The following is a 20,620-nucleotide window of genomic DNA, read 5'->3' on the forward strand; positions in this document are numbered from 1 at the left end:
TCAAAAGAGATGTTTTTACAAATTATTCATTCGTCAAAAACATCAGTAATAACAAAAGATGTAAGTTCTTCTATTACCGGCAAAGTGGTAATTTGCTTGTATATTTTTAAACTTTAGTAGAATTTTGGTTTTGTATACCAACATCAAAATTCGATTTTACAAAGATTTTACATTCAAACTATTGATTTGTTTTAATTTGCAGCCAATCAAAATTTCTACACTGGATTAACTTTATGTCTTACTTGCATGGGCATTATTGGACGTCATTGACTCAACCACAACGATGTCATGCTTTAGGCAACAAAAACATCTTATTATACTAAATTAAATGATTTCATATGTAAAATCAGGTTTATATTAAACTATGTTAGTGCTAAAATTTTAATTGGTTGCAAAATCAGAACAATCAATAGTTAGCAGATTTTAAAGTTGGTATGAAAAATCAGAATCTGATGAAAGTTTAGAAATTTATAAACAAATACCCCAACTAGAAATTATACATCAGCAACATAACATTAGCAACTATAAAGATGGCAAACTTAACTAGTTGAGTTTCATCTAAGTGATAAAACTATATCTATATTCTATAATACTACTCCATATGTTAAAAGAAAACAAGTATATGAGTTGCATTTTGAATAAGACTTTCCTAGCTCTCGCTATAGGATTCAGCCATGATCAATACTATAAGTGATGTCCAACCTGTAAACAATCGAGCGCCTTTTCCCTTCCCTTTCTTTTGATCGTACTGCTCCCACAAAAAGCCGGTCTGCTTATAGTTCTTCACCACATTTCTGCGATACGAAAAGTTAATAGTTACCACACATCAACGTGATAAGAGAGTTGCATTCTTTGAAAGAGAGTTTCATACTGTATCAAGTTGTTCCTCAAGTCGGTGTATATGATCTTTGCCCGGTCTTGATACGGTCCATCCACTGCAACAATCAAGAATATTATTGTTACCACAGGTTGAACAAAGTCTAAATCCAAAATAGTAACACGCGCGTACCTTGAGAATAATAGTTTAGTGCTGAGAGAATCATATAGTTCATATTCATCCAAATTGGCCCCCTCCAATATGGTGGGTCGTGCTCAGTATTCCGTTGCACGTATATTGAGCTGCATCACAGATAGTCAGATACCAAATGTAGTGTGAAGCTTTACGATTATCAAAATGTCTGCAATGATTGTGGAATGGAGAAATTTATTCATCACGAGGCGTACTGTAAACATCGTCTCTTACCTTGTTTTGGACAGTGATCTGAGTCCGAACTTAGTCCACAGAGTACTTGTGTCTGAGATTAGATCAAGTTGTTTCTCTAATATCCATGAATCCTGAAAGAAGTAGAATATAGAGTTTTAAACGACCTCTGGAAAAATCGAACGGATGAGAAACCAAAAGAACACAAATTATTACTTAGATTAACTCACAGCTGGTATAAGTCTACTCATAAAGGGGAAAAGGCTGACATAGCCAATATGAGGGACCAGTCTTAGCACGGGTTTCTCCAGCACTTCTCGTAAAAGTTCACGTGAGGGATAACCACCAGCTGATTCCACCATCTGCCAACTTAGACGAACCTAAGGTAGATGCATAGTGTCAGTGCAAATAAGGGCACTGGTAAATATAATCATGTAATCGAGATTCAAGAGAGTAGTATTTGATGCTGGGAAGTGATACAGCAGCAGTAACATAACAAATAAAGAGTTACCTTCTCTGTATGATTTCCATAATCAGAATAAACTCCACTGGTATTGTCAAGATGTATCTGAAAATGAGAAAAGTATATGAGAATAACAAAACAATCGAATTTCTCCCTCACATTGAATAATGCAAAATTGTGGAAGTGATAAGACTGGTAAAAGAACAGAAACTACCTGATTTAAAAGGTCAAAATCTGAGAGCAACTTCGCCGTTAAGCTATACTCCTGCATCATTTTGTATAAACTTCAATAATTGATTAAACCAAAGACTTTGTAGGTACATATTTCGGTTGGACCTTTCCGATGTGACTATCCTCGAGAAATTCTGAAATGGAACTCATACAATCAGCGGCAAGATGCATCCAACATCTAAGGTCCACATGCCTTTCATCTTCGCTGGGGTGTGATGCGCGTGGATAATCATCCAATCCAGAAGACAGTGACTGGCTTGGCAAAATATTAATCATATAAATCCAAATTCTTAAAAGTAAAGGATGTTATATGTCCCTGGATGTATGGTATCTTTCAAAATACTATTATAGAGTATCATAAATGCTCACTTGTCAAACTAATTCAGTTATTCCCAATTTGATAGTTAGAATTAAGAGTTTTTGTTTTATTTAGGAAGGGAACTTCTATTGTACTATATATCACATCATGTTTGGAAAAGTTCTATTGCCAAGAAATTAAGTGTTTGGTAAAATAAGGCCTCAAACAACTTATAAGCTCCAATAAAGTTAAGTTCCTCTACCCCATCTTATCTTTTCACGGTTTTCAAGTAACAGTCAGTTCACAACATATACACTTCCATCTTCATCACTCCTCAATTTTCTCTCTCTACGTAAATCATTATTCTCTCTCTAGATTCTATGCTTTATTACCCTAACAGTTTGAAAACTTATAAGCTCGTCAAACATCTTATAAGTTGATATTAGTTGATGGAGCTCACAAACTATCTAAAATAAATCTTCTATTTGAAGTGTGAGGCAATTTCTACATTAGATGCCATATCTTTTCTTAAAATGATTTCATTTTGGGAGATTCTATTTGAAGTGCGAGGCAACTTCTTAAACAATCACTACTACACTAGTCCTTGAAACTACAACACGTAAATCAATCATACATAAGATCAGCCCCTGAAACCAAATGTATGACATGTTGAAAGTTTTAATTGGAGTAACCGCATAAAAATATACTATCACCTAGAAAATAGAGATAGCCAACAGGACCATATATGAAATGGATAATAACCTTTGGATTCAGTTCCCGTGTGGTCACATTGTCTCTCCCATGCCAAAAGTAGGTCCCAACATCTTTTCCTGTGAATATAATACCAAAATTCCAATTAAAATAGTTCCAATTGGCATCCTGGGATGCAAGTCAGCAACTTATACATCTGATAGTTTATTGAACAATGAGGCTAACATGTTCATAGGGGCTGATATATATAATTATGAGGATTAAGCAGCATGCAGTTAATATGTAGCATACAGAAAACTCAAAACTGTATTGTGCTCACCTGATTGAGTAGTGTTAAACCACTTATACCATGCATCGAGACGCACAAATGCTCGCCGCAAGAAGGTGGAGATGTCGTTGATTTGTGAGGCACTAAACTTGTCTTTCTTAATGCTACAAACAAACTCTGCGGAAACAAATTTTTATAATCATTATATTACTAAAGCAACATTACATTTTCCCATCCAGCATGCGAATATGAAATTTTTCCAGAAGGTGCGTATTAAGAAATTCGGTTTCCCTTGTTTTTAAGTGTCAAATGTATGACGTTTCCTACGAAAGAAAAGCAGAGACAATAAGATGGGCAAAAGTTTGATTCTAGCGATGTTAGAGTACTTGTGAGAAGCTAGCGATGTTAGAGTACTTGTGAGAAGCTAGCAAAGCCAACAAAGTTCCTAGTCTTAAAAATATCCTAGTATTGATGTGAGTGTTTTTAATGATATAATGAAATTTTATACAGTTTTGGACTCTTCAATAATTTCACTGTAGACCATATAGGCTGAAAACAAAAATTAGAATATTAATGCAATTGTATGATACCACTGCTGTTCTCAGTAAACATAGTATTTGATGAAAGTCAGACACTGCAGTAAAAACTCAACCTCGTAGAACCAAGAATAATGTCGGTGGGTTTCCATTTGTCGGATGCTGAAGCACGAACTCCGATGGTACCTTACTGCCAATAGCTTAACATCAGTAATTAAATAGGAGTAAGATTTTTCAGGTTGTATTATAAAGAAGCTGAGTACCTTAAAGCTTCAGCACCTAAAATCTGCTCACGTGGAATCCATCCATCAGCATTCATCAGGTCTAGCCAATGTCCGATGATATCCAGAGAAATATTAGCATCCCATCGCCTTTCCAAGTAACAAACAAATTTATTAGTCACTAGAAAAGATAGCATTAGCAGTAAGTCAGTAACTAGTAGTACCAAAAGAGACGTTCTCCAGAACATAGCAAAACTACAGGTTCTTCAATTCTACAGACAACTCACCATATTAGTAGCTGATGAAAACCTTCATCCCACAAAAAACCCCTGGGAAAGAAGGGACGACTTGGAACTGCTGTGTATAGCTCAGCTGGCCAATAGGAAATATAATTATCACCGGGGACAAGCTGCATGGGATGATAACAACTGTGTCACTTTATTAGAAAGAGAAATGGCATAATTGTTGAAGCCAATACAGACACCATGTTGTTGAATTAAGGGCAGAAACTTTGCGCAGAACACTCAAAAGGCTGAGCAAGCGTGTGTTATCACCAACATTAACAAGAACTAGTTCTAATATTATGAATAGCAAAATATACCTGGCATACGAAGCTACAACTAGTTCCTAGGATAGAATATTTTGAGAGAAGTTTCGATAAACAAAGAAACAATTTTGTGTGCTCTAGATTGCTTGAGTTCCTCTTGAGTAGTGAGCAACAACTTTAAGTTGGGAGAGGGGTGTATAATAAGTTGGGGTGAGGCTGCAAACTGGAAATCACTCAAAGTTTAGGCAATAAACTACAATTAACCCTTATTTAATGATGAGGGTTGGAAACAACATTGTTTCCTGTTGAGTTGGAAAATTAAAATCCACCTCAGTTTACTTATCACCAAGTCACACTTCCAGTGACAGAAAACTTTAAATGGACCATAACTATGAAATTTCTCAAATTTCATTACATACGATGACATGAAAAAGAAGTCAAAGTTGAGCTTACAAACTGAAAAACACTTAAAGTTCAAGATATAAACTAAATCATTCATATTTTCTAGGGCCTGAAAAATTAGCATGTAAACTACTCAGAACCCGCCTTACTTTAGAGGAAGGTGGAAGTGAAATTTTTGATTGGCCATAAAAGTAGCCAACCCCGCCCAGCAAATTCCCTAGTGCTGCTTTGGCCACTGTTATGGCTTCAGGGTTGATCTGAAACAGACATACATCTCATTGAACATGTGAAACTATCAAGAACAATGTGGCAAAGTATACGTAATACTGAAAAAAGGTGAAAATGATATGATACAGAAATGGAAGTAAACCAACAGGGATGATTGAAGATTATGCAAATAATTCAGACATAAATTTACCTAAACGTGACAATCATATGAAAAAGTCATCATGACATCTTGTAACCAAGCCTGTTATATATAAAATCCACTGATATATGGTTAGCAGATCGTAATTTTTTATCTTCTATGTCAACGTTTTCACTTGTTTATCTGCATGTATTATCTTCAATGCTCTGTTTAGAAAATGTCTAATTGCAACCACTTTAACCAGTGTATAGATGGCATCTCAAGAGAAGACTGCGTGGTCTGTATTGTGTCAGCACTCTACAATGGTGGGTTGAGACATACTTTGTTCTGAATTTTTTTTATTATGTATTTTCATATATGGCCGTCTAGCATAGGTATTATAGGTTTTCGTTATTCGGCTTCAGATAAACTATTGGCACATCACTAAAAGTTAATATATGAGGTTTAGTCCTTTATTTATTTAAAAACCTCAAAGTCTAACATCCAATATAAAAATTTAATAAAACTCAATTAAATGATGATGGCTAAGGCAGAAAAGGATCTTTCATGATTGATACCTCATTGGACATGTCAAAACAGCTCTGGAATTTGTTGTCAAATTGCTCCTGTTTATGCTTGAGATTACTGGATAAAGAGTCGCCTGGAATGATTTCAACGTTCAAAGTGATAAAGAGAGAAGCAGGTTGGCAGAAAATTATATGATTAAGGGGTGGCTTGATATAACAAAAATATATAAGCTTCTAAGTCAGAGAATTAGATAAAGAAACATCCTGACTCCAAATAAAGTCAGAGAAGTAGGAGATAAATTTTACCAGCATATGTCAAAGCATGTGCTTGGCAAGTGTGAGAAATGGAATTTCTAGTTTCTAAAATTTGAAAAAATCTTGAAACTGGAGTTTAAATTAGTAGAATTTTAATGAACATATTTTATCCGTAGGTTGTATCAAATATGAAATTCAGTGGATTAAATTGGAGAACTTCTCAGCAAAAGATACATATAATGTTTTTTATTTGTTAAAAACTCAAATTAAATTGCCTGAATGTGTAAAACAGATTAACAGTACCTATAAGACTTCTGATACGTTCTTTTAATCTTGAAGTAGAACCACTCAATTTTGTCACAAAAGCAATATCCACTTTGAAAGGAATTATTGCAGAAACCTGAACTATTAATAGAAAATGATGAGCAACATGGATGAGAACAAAAATATATCTAAACAAATATCTTAGTTAAATTTTAGGATGTTGAAATTGCAAGAAAGATTTATGAAAAATTTGATGATTGACAAACCTGGAAAACTAGAATATTTGAAGCATGATCAGATGTATCCGAGAGTTGAAGTCGGCCGATTGTCCGAGCCTAAAAAAAGAACATAAATTGTGTTTTAAGTATTGCAAAGATACAGCCAAAACGCAGGGGCTCCATAGTGAAACCAAAAATGTGAATAAAAACAGTATACTAGTTTGAACTTTGAAATAACATAACTAATTTGTACATACCTGGATTGCAAGATTGGTTTGGACAAGCTCAGATAAATTGTGAATGTTATGTGTCTTGAAACCAGCATAATGGAACTCAAAGTTCTCCTTAAGAAATCAGTAAGCTATTATTAGGCTATCTATCTAATAGGAGATAATATCGGAAATACGTACTGAATAAACCTTATATTTCTGAGTATGACAGGCTCTAGCTACTGATTATCATCACGGAGATAAAATAAAAAGAAAACAAAACGAAGTTTGAAGATATGGTACCTTTGATTCCAGATGAAGTTCCCAGTTACCAACATCAGTCATTGAACCAAATGCCAGAAGGAAGTCATCAGGATCGTCTGAGGCACCCTTACCCAGACCTAGAGCAGTTCCCTCTTCATCAGCCACATAAAAGAAAAGGTGCACAATTTCTTCCATTTCCTCATTAAGTCTATAGAAGAATCCAAACGTCATGACAGCAGATGACAAAAACGTAGTAAATGACTCTTCGCGTAAGGAGTGTCGGCAGGGTATCAACAAATTTAAAGCAGTGAAATCGTGCAAAGGTAAAAATATTGCCCTGGTTCCAAAAGAAATAGCATCTGAATAGTATGAAGGAAAAGATACTGAACTCATTGATAAACACAAGAGTAAATGATTCGCCTCATTGTTGCCTTATATTGGCAACCTTGCCATCTCCTTATATGATTCCAGATGTAGCAACATTACTTGGTTCTCTGTTCATTTATCTATTCATGCATTGGTAAGGGGAAGCAAACTTTCTAACCATTCTTCTATACTGCAAAACATAATGGACTCTTACATTATTCTACTTGAACTTCAAAATGCAATTCATGCCTCTCAGTCTTGAAACTTCAGCACGTAACGTGCGTCACTTAATTCAACTTTACAGATGATTAGCAAAGAGGCAAAAATCTTATCATTTCATGATAAACCATGCAAGACACTGAAATGAAGCAGTATAAAAGGTATAGGCATGTACACTTCACTTTGTGCTTCAATTCGAACTGCCCAGTCCCCACCATAACCACTCTCTTCCTCCCTTGATTTCAGGAAATTCGTTGTCAACACCAATTTTTGGTCAACCAATACTTGACGACCATAATCCCGTCCATTATGGTGCGTCCAACCATATGTCGCTAGCTCATCTGAGTCCTGGCACACATGCCGCATCACATATCTCCCATCCTTAACACCAAGCCACATCAGACCCGCCAGCAGAGACTGAGGAGTCCTGACAATGACAACATCTCACATAAAATTTCTCAAGCAACCACTCTACAGCAGATGCAATAACAGAGATACGCAGACAGAGGAAGAGAACATAGCAACACCAAAATGCTAGTGCTTAAATACACATTAGCCAAACTTATGTAAAGAGAGCGGCTAAAAATGCTTATCACTTGGAAGAAGACATGAACAACTAGAATGGGATATCCTGAATGAAATATCAAGATCCTCAGTCAGTCCGTATGCATACATAAGCTGAGGATGAAATTGTTATACACACATTAATATAAAATCAATGCAGAAACAGATGACATTTTTTCCATACAAACAATCGATAGAATAACATTAGATAAATCAGCGAAATGAACTCACCGCGCACGAATTCCAAAATAAACATGAGGCCTGTATGTTCCCCAATACAAACTCTCCTTGTGCTCCCCTTGAAACTGCAGGGGAAATGATAAAAACTCTGATTTTACAACTAAAATAAAATTATGATATTTTCAGAATCCAAAAGAGTCTTCAATTCACCATAGGAAGATCCATGAGCTTTGGAGCGGATAACGGCGTGACGACCCTGGGTTTTACAGTCTCCTTAGCAGGGTTTATGAAATAATTCTTCATAAAAAATCCGATAGTGATGAGAACAATTCCAATCGACAACAAAATCGCGAAGGTGGAAGTGACGATCCGAGTGAAACCGCGGCGGCCTCCGGCGGCGGACTTTCGGGTTCTGGTGTTGGTGTTGTGGAGGTTCGGCGATTTGCCAGCGGAGGTTGCTTTATCTCGAGTGTTTCGCCGCGAAACCCCGGCCATGGCCGGCCAATGATTCCGATCGATTGGAAATCCGTTTGATCAACTATTCCTACTACCTAGCTTGACTAAGATGTGAGAATAATAGCTATGAAATGTTTTGTCAAATCAAATAATTTACTACTAGTATTTATGATGAAATCGAACCTAGAGAAAACGATTTATAGCTCCAAACCAAACACAGAAATTGGAATCCAAAATTCAAAATTCAAAGATAGTCAATTCCGAAATAGCAATATTTATATAGAAAATGGAAACCGGTGAGGAGATAAACGTTTAATAAGAAACTGCAGAAGCAACAACCGCAAGCGAGAACAAAGGCGGCATTGTGAGGAGCTCGACGACGGCGATGACTGTATCAACAATTGGGAATTCTATTATTTTCTTTTTCCAACAGAGTGAGAATGATGACGGACGCAGGCGGCTTCTTCAGTTTCTTCTCTCAGTTTTTGGAGCTAAATTGCAAGTCTAAAATATTACACAAAATAGAATTTAAAAAAGTTTATATTATTTCGCTTCACGAAAATTAGTCTTAATAATTTATATCTACATTTTGATGTAAAATTTAATAGTGATTGACACATATTTTAATACGATGAAGTACTAACTGAAATTTGAAATGACTCATTTTAGTGGAGTAAACAAAATTATTTATCGTGAAGGAAGATGGAGTAATAAATTTTCTACAATTGTTATTATAATTTGGACTCAACAAGAAATATTCTGCGATTTAGTATTAAGGAACATTAATTTTATCAGGATAAATAACCAGAAAATTCGTGAAATTTGATTCCAGTATTAGGCTAAATCAATCACCAAAAAAGAATATTTTCTTGATTGAATAATTAATCCGATATAACCGCAACAAAGAAATGTCGACACCAATTACTTATATCCTCAAAAATATATCCTCAAAAAGAAAAAACTCATTTCATATGAAGCACCATGAAGACATGGAACCCATAAGTCTTTACACCTAATTTGCTAAAAATACTTGGACGTTGGAACCAACAAAAACCAATCGTATAAAATTTTAAAATAAATGAAAAAGGGATTCTGCCAAAGTGAAAAACATAGCGCCTATTCCCAGCCAGCTGCAGCAATGGGGACTACATCAACAACGGGAACTGCTTCTGTTGCCGGAGCAGCTGCAGAATCCCATCCATCACCGCCGACTGCAGCACCTGCAATATACACCATAGCAGGAAAACGGTTAACAGTAGTGTCTAGTCAATCAATTAAAGGAACATAATTTAACATAACTCAGGTAGAATAACACGCCACTTAATATAGACACAATACACACCTGCAATGGCACCAGAAACATCAGGAGCCCACTGGGCATCAGGAATTTGGGCGCTGGACCAATCAGCACCAGCAGCTGCGGTATAATCGGCATAATCAGGTAGAGCAGCAACTTCCTCTTGCTCTTCTTCTTTAGCCTCTTCAGGCTCCCTATAAAAGAATAGATCGACCTACCAAAATTGCCTGAGTGTTAAATGGTGACAACAGTGAAGCTAAATCAACTACGGTCAAAACAAATACTACTACTACATAAATCTCATCCATCAACCTTAACCTTCACTTTTGTCGAACCACAACTTGTTTAACAAGCACATCCACATAAAAAAACATTAGAAGAACCAAGCATTCAAAGTTTTTTTACCATGATTTCCCATTTGTGTCCGGGAGCAATCACACCACGCATCTGCAGCACCATCCTAGCCAAAAGCCAGAACAGGCAGCCAATGCTGTGCTTCCCTTTGTTATTAGCTGGAATGCCAATATCAACATAGCGCATTGGAGAATCCGTATCACAGAAGGCAATGGTGGGGATATTGTACAGAGCAGCTTCCTTAATAGGCTGCAGAAGAATGGAATGCCATATCAGCATCAGATAAAGACATACACTATCCTAACCATAAACCGGGTAACCTAAACAAAGGATAAAACTAAGCAGTGCCACGGTAATGACCTGATGATCGGTCCTTGGATCAGTAAGAATGAGCAGCCTCGGCTCACTGAACGACGTCTGAAGCTGATTAGTGAAGGTTCCTGGCGTGTGACGCCCTGCAATTGCCTGAGCACCAGTGTACTGGGCAAACTTCAAAACAGCTCTCTGTCCATACGGCCTGGCAGACTGCACGATAATGTCCTGTGGGTTCTCGATAGCAACAATAACCCGAGCAGCCATCATAAGCTTTTCCCAGGTTCTCCCAATATTAATGATGTAAATTCCTGATAAATTGATTATAAGTAAATCAGTCAAGTGATATCACAGCCAAAAGCAGCTGATAAACTGAACGTTTGTCAGCTTAAACAATTAACAATTATCAAAATTATTAACTTAACTAGAAACAATACATTTAGTAAACACATATCAGCCATATGATTATCCTATAATTGGTATATCTTCACTAATTACTCTAAACAGACATTACACTAAAGTAAAATTCTGCCTAATTGCGTGCTTCAAACATCCTAACAAATCTCAAATTGCATACAAAAAATACATGATCAAAAAGTAAAACAAAAAAATAATACGTAAACTGATTTTGTAACCTCTGGCAGCTTAAACAATTACGAATTATCAAAATTATGAGCTTAACTAGAAACAATACATTTAGTAAACACATATCAGCTATATGATGATCCTATAAGATATAATTGGTATATCTCCACTAATTACTCTAAACAGACATTACAATAAAGTAAAATTCTGCTTAATTGCGCGCTTCAAACATCCAACAAATCTCAAATTCCATACAAAAATACATGATAACAAAAAATATGCAGAGTAACAAATTGAAACTATCAAACAATCACATTAGTAATTGCAACGGAAAACAGGCTAAGTAGGGGTAATTTACCATCTTTGCGGCGCTTAAAGACGTAGCGCTCCATCTGGAAATCGCAATTTTTGGTTCCGAGATGAACCTCAGATCCCAGCATGAGCTGAATGTCGGCCTCTCTCGTGGAGAGAAGCCTATCAGACGCCATGGTTGACTGCTCTTCTTCGCCGCTTCTCTCAAAGGAATACTGTATTTTATTCAGCGGGAAGTTCTTCATAACCCTAATTGACAATATATTTATATTGGCCTCCTTTCGTTTTTGATTGGGCCGATTTTGGAAGCCCAATACGCTAATTTGTTTTCGTTTTCTTTTAAATTACTTCGACTATTTCTATTGGAGATTGCATATAGAATATGGAGAAATATATTTTCCATAAATGGATTAATTGTTAAAAAGGGATGAATTATTGATCACATTTTGAGTTTTAACACCTTTATTAATAAGACTATTTTTTATTTTAGGGTTATAGTATTTCGATGACGAGGTTTCAACTCATATTATATCGTCCCATGAATGGTATATGACAAGTATACATTAAATTCTATGTTAGGGTTGATAAATCTATCTATACATATATAAAAGCCGAGTTTTGGCTTTAATTTAAATATTTATAAGTTTTGGTCTTGAATTTTAATAATTATAAATTTTGGGCCAATTTGGATATTTATAATAACTAATGAATATTTATGTATAATAAATGCCATGATATAATATAGGCCATAAACGGTATAACTATACATATATAAAAGCCGAGTTTTGGCTTTAATTTGAATATTTATAAGTTTTGGTCTTGAATTTTAATAATTATAAATTTTTGGGCCAATTTGGATATTTATAATAACTAATGAATATTTACAAGTTTTGGTCTTGAATTTTAATAATTACAAATTTTGGGCCAATTTGGATATTTATAATAACTAATGAATATTTATGTATAATAAATGCCATGATATAATATAGGCCATAAACGGTATAACTATAACTATATAAAAGCCGAGTTTTGGCTTTAATATGAATATTTATAAGTTTTAGTCTTGAATTTTAATAATTATAAATTTTGGGCCAATTTGGATATTTATAATAACTAATGAATATTTATGTATAATAAATGCCATGATATAATATAGGCCATAAACGGTATAACTATACATATATAAAAGCCGAGTTTTGGCTTTAATTTGAATATTTATAAGTTTTGGTCTTGAATTTTAATAATTATAAATTTTTGGGCCAATTTGGATATTTATAATAACTAATGAATATTTATAAGTTTTGGTCTTGAATTTTAAGAATTACAAATTTTGGGCCAATTTGGATATTTATAATAACTAATGAATATTTATGTATAATAAATGCCATGATATAATATAGGCCATAAACGGTATAACTATAACTATATAAAAGCCGAGTTTTGGCTTTAATATGAATATTTATAAGTTTTGGTCTTGAATTTTAATAATTATAAATTTTGGGCCAATTTGGATATTTATAATAACTAATGGATATTTATGTATAATAAATGCCATGATATAATATAGGCCATAAACGGTATAACTAATGAAGTTAGACTGTAAATAACAGTTACGAATGTTTACGTGTTTTGGAGTGTTTGTGGTAAGGAACGTTTCCTTGATCTTCATATCAATTAGCACAATATAGCTCTCCATTCAAGATTATATATAAGTTATCTTTGAGCCTCTAATACAATCAATTTTTAAAATAAATTTTAGATTTTTAATACAATTTTTTATTGGAGTTACAAATCTTAATTTTTGTGACGGTTAGCCAGTTACAAATATTATAATTAGTGTAACTTATTGCAACTAATTAGCGTCTATTATAATATGCGCAAAAACGCTTAGTCTCCCTTTATTTCAAAATTAATTAATTTTCGTTATTATACAGTCAATACTAATTAATAGGGTTCAATGGAAGAGACTTTTAGCACTATAAAACAAAGCAAATCTCTAAAATTACTCATTCGCAAAACAACATCTATCGATTAACATTTAAAAATATATTGAGGCGCCAACGAATTATCTCAAATCTCATCTTTATAACAACTTATTGAAAGTGGTAAAGACTATATTCCATATATGCATCATCCTTTCTACTCATCAATTGTTAATTATTATTTATAGTTTTAACTTTTAGTAATTTTCTGTTTGTAGCTGAATGAACGTTTAGTGATTTTCAGTTTGTCGACTTGCTTTCTAACCAAGTTCAGATTAATAACAATTTGCAGCATCCGAGATTTCCGAATGATTCTTAGAGATGTTTACTTACAGGTTGCAACTGTTTTGATTGCATGAAACAGTGTCATTTGCAGCATCCGAGAGCTCCGAATTCGGATTGGATTCCGTTCCCCAGCCACATTGTGGCACTATATTGGCCGAATTTTAGTACTCCATAATTTGATTTATTTCATTTGTAGAAGCATTTTTTTGTCTCAATTTCTTTCCTATAGATTATAGATGGAGGCAATTAAACTTGCCTTATTGACGATGAACGGAGAAGATATAGGGTACTGAATACAGATCGAAGCGATTTGGGAGAGGAGATAAGACGAGGAGGCGTATTCAAGCAGAAGAGAAGATGCCGGCAGATTCTTTTAACTAACCTAAATAAATTTTAATTATTTTCAAATTAAGTGTTGCAAATCAAATAACGAGAAGGAAATCAAAATTGGAAAATACTGATAAATAAATTAGGAGAACGAAAAAAAAAGGAATTCGAAATTAGTTGTTGGAAATTACACCTTAAATTCAAAATGTAAATGTTGCGATAAGATCCCCATGATTGACGAAAGTATTAACGAAAAGTAAATGCTATTAAAATCTAAATAAATGTGTGACAAATATGATCATGCTATTGTGCAAATAAAATTTATAATATATAATTGTAAAGATTAATTGCTTTTTCCACTTTTTTTTTCTTGAGATATTGATTGATAAATGCCTTCAAATAAAATGTGGCAAATGATTACTAAGAGGTTATTCTTGGTATCTATGATAATACTATTATTTATCATTTTATAAAATTATTTTGAAGTATGAATAGATGTGAAGTAAATAGAATAGTTCGTGCATCGCACGGGTGTGATACTAGTCACGTTAATACTGTAGTGTATTTGTACAATACTAGCTACCGTTATAAAAAAAATACTGTAGGAGCTTTAAAAGTGAAAATAAAACCATGAAAAAATTGTAATAATTTTTTACACTTATTTAATTAAGACTTTTTCTTGAAGTATGAAAAGAGTCGGAGGGGGGGGTTGTCGGATATTATTTCTTAAAATCCGTGCCCGATCAAAGTGGGACAATGGGACGGATGGAGTATATAGTTAGTTAGCTTATGTGATTTCTTACGAAAAAAGAATTTCTATAAGCTAAGAAAAAAAATATTTAAATAAAACTAACAAAAGTAAAACAAATTGATGTTAAAAAAGCTTAAAATGAACTAACACCAACGAAATAGAGAAGGCTCAAAATAGGATTAAAAATTGTTATTTTCCTTTCACCATCTCTCACACGATTCTCTCCCCACAACCTCCGACTCGCATCTTTAGCTCTTCGCCTTTTACTCTTTCATATAGGATTATATCTTCACCGCTTACGTCTCCGGCTCCATTATTGTTGCGGGAGAACCCATGTTGCAGGCCGGGTGTTGAATACTTTGAGAAAAGCGGTATGAAATTTACTGTTGTATGAAAATAGATACTTCCACGATGAAATAAACATGTGGAGTATTTATAAAGAAATATTAGAGTTACCGATACATTTTAAAACCTTTCAATTGTCACTATACATTAAATGCATTTATATAGCTAATCAATAATAATTAATTGATAAGTTAAGTAAAAACGTTTTGAGAAATTAATGGTATAATCATATTAATTATATGCTCTTAATTGATTATTAATTAATTTAAATTAATTTGACAGTTTTATAAAACGTAGAGACGGACTATAGTATAGACCTATTCACTAATTAAATTTTTTTTGTAATTGTGAGTAAATAACTGAAATTGGTTTTTAAAAAATAGATTTCTTTATATTTTTTTTGCTTTATCATGTGTTTTTTAGATTATCAAACTATTTGAAAAAAAAATACACGTCCTCTTCATAATTTTTTTACCTATAATTTATTAATGGCCCTTGTTACTAAATTACATCCTTAAAATTCTCCTTATGTATCCTCAAAGCTTGCCCTTTATATTGTAAAGATTTATTAAAAATTTTATATATCAAAATTCGTTGCCAACTGAAAATAAATAAAATGAGTTTAAAATCTAAAGATCCATGTTGTTTTTTACATATAAATAATAAATAAAATGAGTTTAAAATCTAAAGATCCATGTTGTTTTTTACATATAAATATTTATTCATGGCAGTTACTTACTCCAAATATTTTAATTTATTGAGAACTATCCAAAATTTATAAATATTCACAATCTAATATAAAACTCATAAATATTCAAATTTAGTTCAAAACTCATAAATATTTAAAATCATGCCCAAAATTTATCAATATTCAAAATAGAGGCCAAAACTCGCCTTTTATATATGTATAGATAGATTATATATTAGGGCAAAAAGAGTATTAATTGATTAATTAAACATTAGATCTGTAAAAAATTAAAGAGAGGATTTTCATAGTAATAATAATGATGAAAAGCGCACAAAAAATGGGTTGGATTTGGGCTAAAATGTACGGATTTTTCAGGCTAGGGTTTTTTTTTTTGGTAAAGATTCAGGCTAGGTTTTTCATATCACACAATTACTCCATATCTTAATTAATAAAAGGGTGATTCTATATATAGCCTCCAATTTCTCATTATAACCCCGGATTTAAAACAGTGATAAAAATGATACTTACATTTATTAGAAAAGGAAAAGATTATGAATAAAATCAATTACTTCAATTAAGTGATTGACAGTTTGACACAATAAGTTGCATAAGATATTATTATTCTCTTTCTCATTGTAAATCTTACCATGTACATTGCTTTTCACTCCCTGTTTAACTATTTAAAGGGTACTCTACACAATAAGTTGCATAAGATATGATTATTCTCTTTTACAATATTATATTGGAAATAATAAACTATAACCCCGGATTTAAACTAATAATAAAAAATGATATTACATATACTATTATATGTAGCCACCAATTTCCCATTTTATAACCCTGAATTTAAAGAAAAATAAAATATAATAATATACTACTACTACTATATTGGATTTGGGCCAATAAGTTGGCTTTTTCAGGCTAGATTTGCCATACCAGACTATTTCTCATTATAACCCCAAATTTAAAACATTAATAAAAGTAATATTATAAGTATATTCGTAATTACTTATAGTGTTATTTTTTTATAAATGAGAGGAAACATTAATAAAAGTAATATTATAAGTATATTCGTAATTACTTATAGTGTTATTTTTTTATAAATGAGAGGCTATAGAAAAATTGGGGGAAGGGTAAATATGGTGGATAAATTTATAATTAATAAGTATAGACTGTGAAACAATTAAAGTAATCAATAACTGTATATGTGACTATTTAAACATAAAAAAATCATTATAACCCCGGATTTAAAAGAAAAGAATAATAAAAAATAAGATCACATATGCTATTAAGAAATGTATATGTAAGAATCGAAATATACAATAAAATGAAAAGAATAAGCAATTTAAAGTGTTTATATAAGGATTGAAAAGTTTTTAACATGAAAGAAATAAGTATTTAATAGATGAAAAAATAAAATGAAAAGAATAAGCAATTTAAAGTGTTTATATAAGGAATGAAAAGTTTTTAACATGAAAGAAATAAGTATTTAATAAATGAAAAAATTAAAAAAGATATAAGTATTTAATAAGTGAAAAAATAAAAAAAATGCTGGCTATGGGGTTCGAACCCATGCGCACTTATGTGCAGAAGATCTTAAGTCTTCCCCTTAACCTCTCGGGCAAACCAGCTGATTGTTTACATTTTTCATAATATTTTAATTATTACATTTCACATAGTAAGAAGATAGCTACTAGCAATAGGTATATTGATCCACTAAAATTATAATTTACCCATGTAATAGTAGATTAAAATATTCCAAAGTTATAGCAAAATTATAAGGTATCATTTGCAATAGTATTTATAAATTGAAACTTTATCATCTTATAATAGAGGAAGGCAAAATTAAAAAGGAAACGGATTTAAGGTAGACAATCATAGGAAGAAGGTGCATGTACCCAACCAACTTTTGTCACATGCATCAAATGAGTAATTGAATGGTTGTAGATCAAGATTAGGCCCCAACTGCTACAAATTGGTCCCAATTATAAATCTCTTTCCATGTTCTACCATTTTCATTCTCAAATTTAATACCTATAAACATGTATTGCAACCTCTTTGTTTTTTTCCTTTCTGTATTGGTGAGTTTGTCAAAATTGTTTAAGAGTTATCTTCGATTCTTCGGCTCTTACTAAGTTGACCTTACACAGAAAATTGCTTGAGACTGGAGGAATAGAAAGGGCTTAAGTTGCATAAATAAGTAGCAATAAGAAAGGAATTTGGCAGTGTTAAAAAGTAATTTTGACGTTAACCTAGTATGTGTTATGTTGCGTATTTGATGCTTTGTGATCACCACTCTTGTTTAATCCACATTTATCATTACTTGTTTAGTTTTATACAATGCATAAAAAATTGTTATTCACATTGTCAAATTTACAAATTAATTAAAATCAAAGTCCAAATTGTTATCTTATTCATTTATTTAAAGTTTATAGAGAAAATAATCAAATCGAGCTTTGATTTTCATTCAGTTGTGATATAGCGTCGTTTATAATTATAACTATTGTTATATTAGAATCAATCAAATGTATAAACAAAACAAATACTAACATTAGAGCATTTGCCAACATTTTTTTTCTGCGTCCACCCACCCTGATTAACTCCTCATTGCCATTTTAGCTGACGAGGAACGTATCACAGATACTATGAAATGCAAATGTATTGTGTTTTTGTTTGAAAGTGTTTTATCAAAATGTCAAAAGTCAAAACTCAATGTATTGTGGTATTTTTTGTTTGAAGGGGTTAAGTGATTAGCTTATTAGGGCTAAACCCTAAACCCTTGGCTGTTATATCTTTTATTTTTCTTGCAATTCTTGGTATGATATGTTGGTATATGTACCTTCAAATATTCGCTTCAAAATATTCAATGCTATGATAGTACGATATAAATGCCAATAGCCTTTTGATATTTATTAATTTACCTCTTTTTGCCATAATGGTCAATTATTTTGACAGTGGGTGATCATATATTCATATATATAGTTGGTCGTAGTAATAAATGTGATCATGTGAAATGCGTGGTTTATTTTCAATTTATGTCTCTACTCTTTGACTCAATGAAAGTAATAATCATTTCTTAATGTAATGATTGTAATAGGTGTGACATATTACCACGTTTTTCTTTTATTTATTTTCACTACAAGACACAAAATATAATCCTTGGAAAGAATGATGCACAATAAACAGCAACCGAGCAATACATAAATTTTTGGATTAAAGTTGCACCTTTTAATTCCTTATAAATTAAGTACTGGATTTATTGTGTTACCCGTCAGATGCATATACTTCCATTACTATAACAATTCAATTACTAAAACTTATAATCACAATATATCTTAATAAAAAATATATAATTACTACCATTTAATCGTTTAAATTGTCGCTAATATCCTAATACACTTAATAGAATGAATACTAACAATTGAAATTAATTTTTGAACCAGTTCGAAACTATATTGGAATCCTGCCAAACCTAATAATCAAAGAATCAATTACTATTATGCTTTTTCAGTAGAGTGAATATTGCATGTTCTGCATGTGGGGAACAAAATAAGTACCTATCACAAATCAATTATTTGTGACGCTAATTAATTAATATGCAACTTTAGCAACATCATGTCATTATATGCAAACTAAAATTCAAATCTTTTCTACCCAATGTTCCGTTTGTTATTCAAAAGTCGGATCCGTTATCTTATTTTTAATCTATTCCACCAAACATATATAAGTTAAATCATCCTATTTTTAATCTTATCTAGCAAGCAATAACAAAAAATCAAAATTAATTTGGAGTAACTTTTATTTTTATCTTCTAAACACAATTGTACTCCACTTATTTAATCTCGATTTAGTCGTAGTTTTTATCTAACAACATAAACAAACTAAGCGTTATTAGTATATCATAAAAACTTCACATTATCCAAATGATTAAGAAAAAATGTACAATGATGAATAATTTGAAAAGGTAATCACGGTAAATTGATCAATTTGAGACAAGGTGTGATTACAAATAATTATCTACAACTACATTAGCCAGCTCAGGCCTTACATACTCTATAAATTCAAAAACAAGATCCCACGCGACGGTTAGATCAACTTTTTGTAATAAATTATTCATTTCAATACTTAGACTTCAATTATTAATTTGACCTAGTTGACGAGTCCTATTATTTGGACTATTTGGCGGCATTTAATATTCATTATTGTTAATTAGGAGGATCATTTTCAACAAAATAAGAATATACTCATAAAATTAATGGAATAGTATCAGATCATATCAACTTTGTATCTTTATTAGATCGATGGAACAAGAACATGGTAATTTTAGATCAGGGTATATAGAGCGGATTCGGTAACTCATTAATAATTAATATTAATGTTTTAACTATTTAAATTCTTTATTTCTATTACATTTTAGAGTTAAAATTAGATTATCGGTTTTCCACTTTTCATAGTCGTCTCGATCCATTACATTTCTTGTCTTCACAAACACGACGTCCACTATCATACCGTTGTCAAGTCATATCTCATTCACAACACATCTAAATTGTTTGTCGTTATCATGTTTGTTGTGTCCGACTCATCTTGTTATCATGTTTTGTGAACCCGAATAGGATCCTAAGTGTGACCAAGATCA

General features: G+C 32.3%; 2 protein-coding genes and 1 non-coding gene across 4 annotated transcripts; all 3 read right to left on the minus strand.

Moving 5' to 3' along the window:
• Positions 1-450: 450 nt before the first annotated feature.
• On the minus strand, positions 451-9,226 carry LOC125211840 (mannosyl-oligosaccharide glucosidase GCS1-like). Of its 2 annotated transcripts, none has more exons than XM_048111776.1 (22): positions 8,501-9,226; positions 8,342-8,415; positions 7,722-7,973; positions 7,001-7,298; positions 6,746-6,832; positions 6,537-6,605; positions 6,310-6,406; positions 5,803-5,885; positions 5,028-5,135; positions 4,217-4,338; positions 3,972-4,079; positions 3,825-3,898; positions 3,224-3,349; positions 2,956-3,023; positions 2,001-2,147; positions 1,879-1,929; positions 1,713-1,769; positions 1,432-1,581; positions 1,244-1,335; positions 1,010-1,119; positions 872-935; positions 451-794 (listed from the first exon to the last, which is right to left on the minus strand). In XM_048111776.1, the coding sequence occupies exons 1-22, from the start codon at positions 8,783-8,785 to the stop codon at positions 650-652; spliced, it is 2,667 nt and encodes an 888-aa protein (XP_047967733.1). In that variant the 5' UTR covers positions 8,786-9,226; the 3' UTR covers positions 451-649. The 2 variants fall into 2 exon arrangements, with proteins under 2 accessions (XP_047967733.1, XP_047967734.1); XM_048111777.1 differs by having other exon boundaries at positions 7,001-7,169; positions 8,501-9,225.
• A 462-nt stretch (positions 9,227-9,688) lies between these two features.
• LOC125208909 (40S ribosomal protein SA-like) lies at positions 9,689-11,832 on the minus strand. The gene is made up of 5 exons (XM_048108436.1): positions 11,653-11,832; positions 10,758-11,020; positions 10,449-10,646; positions 10,089-10,257; positions 9,689-9,966 (listed from the first exon to the last, which is right to left on the minus strand). The coding sequence occupies exons 1-5, from the start codon at positions 11,780-11,782 to the stop codon at positions 9,863-9,865; spliced, it is 864 nt and encodes a 287-aa protein (XP_047964393.1). The 5' UTR covers positions 11,783-11,832; the 3' UTR covers positions 9,689-9,862.
• Positions 11,833-17,533: 5,701 nt separating this feature from the next.
• TRNAL-UAA lies at positions 17,534-17,615 on the minus strand. The gene has a single exon. It is a non-coding gene; the product is annotated as a tRNA-Leu (tRNA).
• Between the last annotated feature and the right edge of the window lie 3,005 nt (positions 17,616-20,620).

The sequence above is a fragment of the Salvia hispanica genome, chromosome 3 (genome assembly GCF_023119035.1).
Source record: "Salvia hispanica cultivar TCC Black 2014 chromosome 3, UniMelb_Shisp_WGS_1.0, whole genome shotgun sequence".
NCBI classification, from domain to species: Eukaryota; Viridiplantae; Streptophyta; class Magnoliopsida; order Lamiales; family Lamiaceae; genus Salvia; species Salvia hispanica.